We start from the raw sequence: 10,547 nt of genomic DNA, 5'->3' as shown, positions 1-10,547 counted from the left end.
ATTGTCCAACTCAATCATCCCAGGTAGTACATTCATATAAGGAGAATCTTCCCCAACATGAGTGTCCACTTTACATGTGTAATAATACTGCAATGGGGCCGAGTGAACTGTGGTGTCAGATCTATGATCAATTATAAACTTGTTTCCTAGAGGATGTGCTCGACCAGTTACAAGATCCACTCGAATGACAGAATCTTGGAATTGCAAGTAGACATGGTTTTTAGACCAGTCTGAACCATTTTTGCTTCCCTCATGAAAGGACGTCCTAAGATCATCTCAGATGCCATAGTGTGCTTGGAGAAATCCATAACAATGAAGGTATTTCTTATTTTATGTCCAAAGACCTTGATCTTGAGATCTTCTAGCATCCCAATAGGTTTAACAATAGACCCATTGGCCATCTTTACTACTGTGGTTGTGGTCCCAAGGTGAGGTCTTTCCATAGTTTCCCATCAATTTTTAGTCACAATGCTGACCCCAGCACCACCATCAAGAATTCCCTTCACAATTAATCCCTTGTTAGTGATTGGTATGGTTGCATTGGATTCATCGCCCTCAAAGTATTGTCCCAACTTGCTAACATGTATTTCTACAACAGGATTCTCAGCTAGGTTGGGTTGTGGATCTAAGTGTTCCTCCTCTATTGGCATTTCCCTAGCTCCATCCATCTGTGAAAATTGTGGTAGCCCGACCTTCAGCTCTCCATTGAGGAAAGCTCGAAGAGCCAAGAATAACTCAGGGTCTCCATATAGTTTGGACATGATGGTGGTTCTAACTTCTGAAGCCATGAAATCCATCAATTTGGCAATATTTAACGACACCTTTTGGGCTTCAGTTTCTTGACGTGGGAAAGATGGGATCTCTATTTCTTCGATAGGGTCAGGTAGTCCCTCTCTAAACATTCTTTCCAACAAGAAGTGAGTATGCCACTTTCCCATGACTTTAAGTCACTTTATTCTTGGATGACGCTAGGTATGGCTAGGAGTCTATGGACTTTGTGAGATTGTTGTTGTGTAGGAAACAATGTGTCTGTAATCTGGATCTGCCTAGGTGCTGGTTCTACATCCCTTTGGGTATCTTCTACCAAACTCCTTAATTGCTTGACTCGCTCGATCTCCTCTGTAGGGTTTGGATAAGTTCCTATCTTCTTCTTGGATCCTGGCCATTGTGGCTCATGACGATCTTCCTTGTTGGTTTCTTTCTTAGTGGTTGTTTTGGTCTCCATGGTTTCACCTGAATCAGAATCCTCTTCAGCGTCGTTCATATATATGGGGTCGTCACCAATCCCTATGGTCTTTGAACTAGGGTCTGACTTCGCTGCTTTTTGCGATCTCTTCCTTCGTGTTTTCTTCTTCTTCTGAGATTGGGCAATTGATGTGGTGTCTCTTTCTTCAAGAATATAATTTTGTTTTTGGAGCATCGGTCGTGTGAGTACGTTTAATGGTACCACATGTGTACTTTGTGATGGCTCCTTGGTAACGTCAATCAAGTTTAATGGCATGATCTTCAGCGCATTTGGATTATTTGGACATTGGGCAATCAAATGATCTATGCCACATCAATTACACATGAGTATTGGCATTGTAGACGTGCTCGCTTGATTGGTTTGCATTAGTGTGGCATTTTTTTGTAGCCTAATAGGACACTCGGACACACGATGTGGACCTCCACACTCATAGCATTGAAGAGGTGGTCTCTTGGCAGTGTAATTGATATTCTGGCCTCTTGCAGCAAGAGCAGCTACTTGATAGACAGGTTTGACTTGTCCCCAATAGTCCTCCATGTAGTATTGTGGACTTTCTTCAAGCGCATCAATCCCATAGGCAATATTAGGGTCTATATCTTCCTCACAGCCTTCCAAAAAAGCAATAGATGACTCTCAACCCATTTGATTCATAGAAGTGATTCTCAGATGTGGTGGCTGCAGTCCTTGCACAGTGGAGGTGGTAAGGGTGTTGCTTGAACAACATTTTGGGCCCTAGGGACCATGTGTTGTGACGTTTATTCAAGAGGTGGGGTTGGCATCAATGCAGGCACTCGAGGTGTGTCTGTCCATGCTAAGGTTGGTCTATTGGCCATCGCGCACTTAAATACTATGGAATCCTTAGCTTGATGATCATACCTCCCACATGCATTGCAATCCCCATTGAATTTTACTCTAAAAGTAGGGAATTCACTGGTATTATGCGAACCATAGCATACTGAGCACCATTGTTGCTCCCTTCTTGGATACATATGATTGTTTTGCGAAGCACGATTGTCTCTAAGACTCTCTTGAATGGCCTTGGTGAGACCTGCTAGAGTCATCTCATATATCTTTGGCTCCTTAGCAATAGGCTTTAGGGTCATTGGTTGATGCCCCGATGCTTGCGACCTAGTAGATTTAGGCTCAACAGACACTCTTTCTCCTTGAATCATTAAATTATCCTTCAATTGGATCGCATTAGTGGTGACTGCTTCCCAAGTGGTGATACCTCTAATGACTAGGCCATTGTAGATATCCTCATGTCGTAATCCCCTAATGAATTTATCAAGCAATTGATTATTATTGAAGCACTTATTTGGATTACAATGAGAATTCAAATGCTTCAAGCGACTAATAAATTCTCTCACAGACTCTCCTTCCTCTCGTTGGGCTTTCTGGAGCTGAGAAGCTACACCCTAAAGCACTCCCTCTCGTATGTATTCTTTCAAGAACAGTCTCCTAAGAGTAGGGTAAATCATTTTTTCTTCCACCCTTAGGGTTCTATACCAATCCCCAGCCTTCCCACTTAAGGTTAGGCTTAAAACATTACTCTTATGCAAGTCATTGTGTTCTCCTAGAAAATCACATATTTGTTCGAACACTTTGATTTGCTTTCTCACATCCCCGTCTCCACTAAATTTTTGTGTGAGCTTGGCTATTTGTACTGCTTTACTTCTAGGCTCTCTATTAGGCGTGTTACGCATATTCTCAGCAATAGATCGACCAATGGTTTGAGAAAATGCTGCCAGCAGGTATAGTGGACGCAGGTGTAGGTGCTCCTAGAACTACATGTGGGATGGGAGTTGGCCTTGGCCTTGGCATACGCGTGGCCCTTGGGTCCCATCCCTCGTATGGTGGTGTACCACATGGTGGTCCAAAGTTCATAGGTGTGGCCCTAGGTATCACTAGTGTCGGATACGACATGTTATTGCTAAATGGTATGGCCCCACTTGAATAAGAGCTTGGATAATGCCATTGTGGAGTGTAAGACCTTGGCATAATTGGGGGTGTGGGAGCTACATGGACATGAGGTGCGACATGTACATAGGCTTGATGCACACATGTAGGTATTGTTGGGGGCACTGTGCTACTAGGTAGCAGTGTAGTGCTAACAAACCACGTCGAAGGTGTACTTTTTGTACTCATTACCGGAGTAGGTATCGTAGCTGTAGTGTCTCCGAGAGACAGATGAGCTAGATTTGGAAAAGTAAAACTACTACTTGTGGGTTCATACTGTACCGAAACTCCAAGCAACACTATTGGACTCACTGAAGGAGTTTTCATCTATGATAGTGTCGGTTTCCTGGCCTTGCCCATATCCAAGAATCTCATAAGGCCCGTTGAAGGAATGTTAATCCCTCGGTTTTGCCTCTCCGATTGGATGATGCTATGGATGACATTGCAGACCATCTGTTGCCACTCCTCTAGACTTGTGGTGCTAGAAGTAGATTGTGCAACTTCTAACCAACCTATATGGTATGTGTAACCTGTGTACAAGTCAGTCAAGGTTTCAGTTTGTAGGTCATATTCCCAATTTTTGTTGAGAAATAACCCTTCTAGGCCGGGCGTACTAGAGGTTTCACTTGAGGTGGAAGCATTGTCGTTCCCCATAGTTTGACCCACATTGCCTACTAACTCAGGAGCACTTGATGCTCGATTGCTATGCCTGTTGTCCCAGGGGTCTTTCCCTTCATGGCTCGGTGTTGTTCTAGGAAACTCTCCATTTCCCTCTCCCTAGCCGCTTGCATATAGCGCTCAACTTCTTGCACCTCCGCAAGACTCCTACCATCGGGTAGTAGAACTTCGGGGGGTGATTGCTTTGCAAAGTCTTCCATGAAAGTAGGGGGCAGGATATCGATGTGGACACTCTTGTGGAGTATAAGCTCCCCCTGAGATACCAAAGGTGAATCTACCTCTTCCTCACCTTGGTTAACTTCACTAGCTGCAGGTTCAGAGCGAGTAGCTCTACTAAAGGTTTCTATAAAGCGATTAAACACACTAGATCCAGGCTGTGGGGCCCATACATGTATTTTTTTGTTTACTTGCTCAAGGTTTGGTGTAGGATGCCTTTCCATAATATTGTAGTCAGATGAAGAGTCACTAGCCGCTATGTTTAGGTCTTGGGTTGTACTACCTTGGGTCTCCGCCGAGGGCGCGGAACCTAAGGTAAGTGGGTATTGAGAACCCGTGTAAGTCGAAGTGCTTGCTAGTTGCTCGACCTCTAGCACATGACTAGAGTGCACATGCATGTGCCTTTGGCACCCTACAAGCGTCGGCAAATACCCTCGAAGGTTAACGGCTTGATTTTTTAGGAGTTTTGCACCCGTTTTCACTCGTTTTTTAATGTCTTTTTACGATCAATTTTTGGATTACAGCGTGTGATAGTTCGAAATGAGAGTATCACTCAGGGGGTCGTGGTGTGCTGTACATCACAGCGTTTGGTTACCCGAAGCTATGATGGTCCTCAAAAGGGTCGATTTTTACTTAGGCATGAGGCTAAAATAAGTAAGTCCAAAGGGTGACTGAAGCTTGAGCTTGGGTTTTTGGGCTTGGGGAATGTTCCCGATCCCGGTCCTTCTTTAAATAAATAAATAAATATATTGGAGGATAAGATCGCCGCGCGCGCACACACACACCTAACCTACCTACTTGCAACTAATAGAGCTACTGTTACACACTGTTTAACACAGTACTACATCAACTAATTAACTAATAGATCTACTTACTGCACCTTATAGATCTAACATTATAGATCTAATACCTTAAATCTAACACCTTATCAACATAAAACACTACATAGTAGCAAAAACAAAGTTCACAAATCCTTCTTAACAGCCACACACCTTCTTTCTCTACCTGTCCTACATCTCACATTGCACCACAAAGCAACATAGAGTGCTATTCCAGCTTAGTGCAAGGCATCTCCCTTGCAGCGGCACAAAAAATGTGCGCATCTGTCACACGTGTCAAAGCAAGGGACTTGCCGTACACTGTGTTGGAGCCACAAATGGCTGCAAGCACACAAACAGGTTAATCTAGCAAGCTCAAGAGAGCAAGGGTGTGTCACTCACCGCCCTACGCTCGCCTTCTGGAGGATTCCTCGCCGCGAAGAAGAGGGAGCTACAGTTGTGCCGCGCTCAACCGCCTCGCCGCTGCCGTGCCGTCGCAATGCTTGATCACTCTCTCACTCTCTCACGCATACACACACATACACAAGAGATGAAGGAGAAGATGGAGATGGAGCAAGAGCACTCTTCAATTGCACAAATGAGAGAACGAGTGATCTTTAGATTTAGGTGACTTTTACATGAGCTCGCCCATTCACACTTGGGCGCCCATGCTTAGTCAACTAACCCTTGAATGTTCTAGTTAGAGTGCGCCTCTCATCGGCGATCACTCTTACCCTTTTCCTATTGGACCGACAACGGCCCATGACTACTAGAAGTGGACGTCAGTGGTTAACACCAGTTTGTATTCATTTTGACCATTCAAGAAATCTATAAAGTAAATACGTGCAAGAGAGAAACGATCACTCTTACAGGGGGAAGATTGCACCCAAGGTTCGTGTATTCCTGCTCTCTCTCTCTCTCTCTCTCTCTCTCTCTCTCTCTCTCTCTCTCTCCTCCCTTCTCTCTCGCCATGCCGACGTAGCACTCTGCTCTAGGAGTTGCATCTGCACGTGCTCTTCTACTCTCTCTCTCTCGCCCCTTGTCTCTCTCGTGCCAGACTTGCTATGGATTCTTTGTGTACATGATTATGCAAGTATATGGATCTGTTGAATTTACCATCGATTATATGCTATTTGTATATTTTGCAGGGATTTCCGCGCCTTCGTTCATTGCAATTGATATCCTGGTTGCTTAGAAATATCACATACCAAACATTGTTTTCATAAAAAGGAGATCTTCAGTAGCTGTTTCTCTCTCATTTGCATGTGTTAACTCATTGGTTTGTACATACATACATTATTCTACACATGTAGTAAAGGTTGAAACATTGGGAACTAACTGTCAATGCTCACTTTGTTAAGCCACAAATAACTCTTTGATGTATAGTAAGGGAAAGATGAAGCTTCTTTCATTTGACCCACCTACTGCTCCTCAAACAAGAAAATAGTCCCTAGCTAGGAATATTTCCTTCTCCCTTGCCTCTACGTGAGCTCCTCCTCTCCTCCTTGGGTAACCTACCTCCTCGGCTTCCCCCTCCTCCTGCCTCTATTCCCCTCCTCTCTACCCCCCACTCCGATCCCACAGGCCTGTTGCTAACCCTTCCGTTACCTCCCTAACCTACTAGGTTGCAAAACTCCAACCCTAAATTTCTTATCAGAGCATCACAGGTTCGTTTCTTCTCCAGAATAACACAAGCCATTCTCAAAGCTTTTTCTGTTTTCATTTGCCTCAGAGCTATAACAGAGGTGAAGGCTGAAGGTGTCTGCAAGGGTAAGAACACAGATAGTGAAAGTGATCGTGCCAAGTAGTGGTGATCCACCTTCCCTAGATTCCTGCACGAGGAGGCTGTCCCTACCTTAGCTAGGTGTGTGTGTGTGTGTGTGTGTGTGTGTGTGTGTGTGTGTGAGAGAGAGAGAGAGAGAGAGAGAGAGAGAGAGAGAGAGAGAGAGAGAGAGAGAGAGAGAGAGAGAGAGAGAGAGAGAGAGAGAGAGAGAGGCCTCCTCTGCGTGCGATTAGCCGCGATGTCCTCCTCCATCTGTGCTCTTGACTGGAATCTAGCTCCAATTTGGTGGGATTACTGTTGTAGGTGGGACAAGGATCACACCCTCAGGTTTTCCAAGTGGTGGTTCTAGTAAAGCTTGGGCTTTTTGAATCATTTTCTTGCACATTTCAAGTCTGTCCTTTTTTAGTTCCGCATATAGATATGTCATCCATCTCTGTTCTTGGGTTTGGTTGTTTTTGAGCCGTGTTTCATACGCTTTCAGGAGGGTTTCTAATGACTCGTTAACCTTTTCGAACGATACTTATCCTCCTGAGCTAGCACTTTTTGGTTTCTCATTTTTGGATGGTTCTTTTGGAGGTTAAGGCATTTGCGTAAGAGAAGGTGCAACCATTTCCTCATGTTGTCTTATCTTCTCTTTAGCTTGGGTAAGTTTCTCAGCCAGGGATTTTTTCTCTCGTTCCTTACATGCTTTCATCTTAGTCTTTCTAGTTTTCCAACTATTTTGTTTGCTCTTGGTTTTTTGACTAGATGTGTCGGTCTTTGGTTCACCCGTCTTTGGACTCGCGTCACTTTCCGTTTTCTCTGTCTCTGAGTTCTTAGCAGCTTCCTTTTGAGCTTGTGCTCTTGTCACTACTTGAACTGGTACGACGTTTTCATTTTCCGAGCTACTTGGTAGCTGAACAATTCCTAAGACATTCGTTGTGATCTTTCTGCCTTGGTTTGGATTTTTTGGACAGTTGGGGATCAAGTGAATGACTCCACAATCAAGACAATAGGCATTTACTTGTGTGATCTCCATCTGAGTACATTGTTTGACAAAGTGGTCGCCACGGCTTTTGTGACAATCTATCTTTGGTTGATCTTTGGTTGAGGAGCTTCTTCTTGCAGTTCCTCTTGGCTATAAACAGGCTCTAATCCAACTAATCCTCTATTCACAATGAACTCCAATGTCCTTTCGTCCATCTCATACCTTCTTTCTTCAGGTCGAAACGCAAGAGGTGGAGGTTGTACCGGCCTCACCATTCCATGTGTTTCTCTCATGTTCCGTTGCTTCGAAGTGCAGTACCCGCATGATACATTGTAGCTAGTACTAGCGTTTGTTTGTTAGATGCTTCAATCATCGGTGTGTATCTTATGTCTATAGGTAGAGTTTCTGTTCATGCAATCCCTCGAGTGCCAAATGGCATCTTGCCTTTCCTAGCACATTCTTTTCATCTACTTATCGCTTCAGCCTTCTTTCTAATGAAGCATCTCCCTGCATTCTCTCTAATAAAGCATTGAAAATGATTGGGTAAGGTGTTGGGTACACCTTCCCAACACCTTACTTGCATCTCTCTTTGACTTCACAATCATGTATGACTTGCAAACCTCTCATCTCCCCTCACAATACTCCTTCCGTGCATTGCTAGTTGTAAACAAGCTTGAAATATAGCTAAGACTTTGAAATTTTAGCTGGTTAAAATACATTAAAGCTTTTGGCGAACATCTGTGCTGAATCCGTCAGGCCGCAGGTTGAGCTTTTTGTGCTGCGTATGGAGTGAAGTTTCGCCAGTATCCACCTAATTACGACTATGCCGAGCCTGCATTGCTTTTGATCCGCATGGCAACCCCGGGGTCTCCTCCTCCCAATCTTTCCCGTCTCGCGCGTGTTCTGAATCCTGCACTTGAGAAGGTCATAAAAAACGCAGCGTGGAGGAAGCATAGCAAGCTTGTCCAGGACTGCAAAGCCGTGATCGACAAGCTTTCTGTCCCAGAGACTTCACCTTCTCCATCAGAAGGCAGTGATGCCACAGAGAAACCTCCTTCGAAGGTTGTAGAAAGCCCTCTTTTTGATGGATCTCGTTATCTCAGCGCAGATGATGCCATTTTCATCTTGCAACCCTTGGTTGTGGCATGCGAAACTGGATCTCTGAAGGTGGTGGAACCAGCTCTAGACGCTGTGCAGAAACTCATTTCACATGGTTATCTCCGGGGCGAGGTAGATGCTGCCAATGCGGTGGATAATGGAATTTTGGTACAGCTCATGGAGGCTGTTTGCAAATGCCATGACCTGGCAGATGATGCAATTGAGCTTTTAGTCCTTAAAACCCTCCTCACAGCTGTGACGTCTGTGCCGCTTCGTGTGCATGGTGAAACCCTCCTCAAAGCCGTTCGCACTTGCTACAATGTGTATCTTGGAAGCAAAGTCATCGTCAACCAGTCAACTGCAAAAGCATCCCTGACTCAAATGTTAGTTATTGTTTTCAGAAGAATGGAAGCTGATTCTTCGACCGTGCCTGTGCAACCCATTGTGGTGGCAGATCTCATGGAGCCTTCAGAGCGATCTGTTTCAGATACCAATATCACTCAATTTGTGCAGAGCTTCATTTCAAAGGTAGTTCAAGACATTGAAGTAGTCCTGAATCCATCCCCCTCTTTGAAATATATGGGACATGACGGAGCTTTTGACACAGTGGCTACAGAAGGTGCAGATCCGACCAATTATTATCTGGAGTCCACCGATAAAGACATGCTGGATGCTAGATATTGGGAGATAAGCATGTACAAAAGTGCTTTGGAGGAGAGAAAAGGTGAACTTACAGAAGTAGACTTGGACCGGGAAGGGGATATGGAATTGCAGATTACGAACAAGCTACGAAGGGATGCTTTTTTGGTCTTTAGGGCGCTCTGTAAACTTTCTATGAAGTCTTCACCCCAAGAAGGAACAGATCCATTGGCTATGCGTGGAAAAGTTATAGCTTTGGAGCTATTGAAGATTTTACTTGAAAATGCTGGAGAGATTTTCAGGAAAAGCGATAGGTTAGCCATCGAAGCTTATCTTTTTGCTCAAAATTTAATGCTGAAAGGCTCAAACATTTTTATTTTGAGCAGGTTTTTGGGAGCTATCAAGCAATACCTATGCCTGTCGCTGCTGAAGAACAGTGCTTCAGCAACAATGAATATTTTCCAGTTGTCATGCTCAATCTTCATGAGCCTGGTCTCAAGGTTCCGTGCAGGTTTGAAGGCAGAGATTGGTGTTTTCTTTCCTATGATTGTCCTTAGAGTGTTGGAGAATGTGGCACAGGCCAATTTTCAACAAAAAATGGTGGTTCTACGCTTCCTTGAGAAGCTATGCGTGGACTCGCAAATTCTTGTTGATGTCTTTGTGAACTATGACTGCGATGTGAACTCATCGAATATCTTTGAAAGGTTTGGCCCGAGTCAAAGTGCCTCTGTTTGCGGACTGTCTTTGTTAAACAGCCTAACTTTTCTTTCAGTTTGCAGGATGGTTAATGGTTTATTAAAAACAGCTCAAGGCATCCCTCCTGGCGTGGTCACAAGCCTCTCACCATTGCAAGATGCAACCTTGAAGCTTGCAGCCATGAAATGTTTGGTGGGAGTTTTGAGATCCATGAAAAACTGGGTTAACAAACAGCTGCGCATCACGGATGCACAAACTCATAAGGTTTCTGAATCAGAAGAGCCTAATGACGCTGTAAGTACTACTCTACCCCCTGTACAGGAAGGGATGGAGGAAGCCATGGAGGGTTCAGAACCTCGTCCAGAGGCTAATGGTGAAACGACAGCAGTGTCAACATTTGAGCAACGCCGAGCGTACAAATTAGAGCTACAGGTTGAACTTAGGCTGTGT

At 44.4% G+C, this 10,547-nt stretch overlaps 1 protein-coding gene across 2 annotated transcripts in view; it reads left to right on the top strand.

Annotated features, from left to right (window-relative positions):
• The first annotated feature begins 8,367 nt into the window (after positions 1-8,367).
• Positions 8,368-10,547, top strand: part of LOC147457294 (brefeldin A-inhibited guanine nucleotide-exchange protein 2-like) — a 29,628-nt gene continuing 27,448 nt past the window's right edge. The window contains exons 1-5 of one of the 2 annotated variants that reach the window (XM_086512223.1): positions 8,368-9,145; positions 9,217-9,290; positions 9,370-9,715; positions 9,788-10,105; positions 10,181-10,529. In XM_086512223.1, the coding sequence (XP_086368349.1) occupies positions 8,517-9,145; positions 9,217-9,290; positions 9,370-9,715; positions 9,788-10,105; positions 10,181-10,529 (1,716 nt within the window). In that variant the 5' untranslated portion in view covers positions 8,368-8,516. Of the gene's footprint in view, positions 9,716-9,787; positions 10,106-10,180; positions 10,530-10,547 lie in introns of both variants that reach the window. The other variant, XM_086512222.1, reaches the window with a different exon arrangement.

The sequence above is a fragment of the Adiantum capillus-veneris genome, chromosome 5 (assembly GCF_014529385.1).
Source record: "Adiantum capillus-veneris isolate H3 chromosome 5, ASM1452938v2, whole genome shotgun sequence".
In the NCBI taxonomy this organism is placed as follows: domain Eukaryota; kingdom Viridiplantae; phylum Streptophyta; class Polypodiopsida; order Polypodiales; family Pteridaceae; genus Adiantum; species Adiantum capillus-veneris.
The sequence above is the reverse complement of the archived record's forward strand: the minus strand, read 5'-3'. Positions and strand labels throughout refer to the sequence as shown.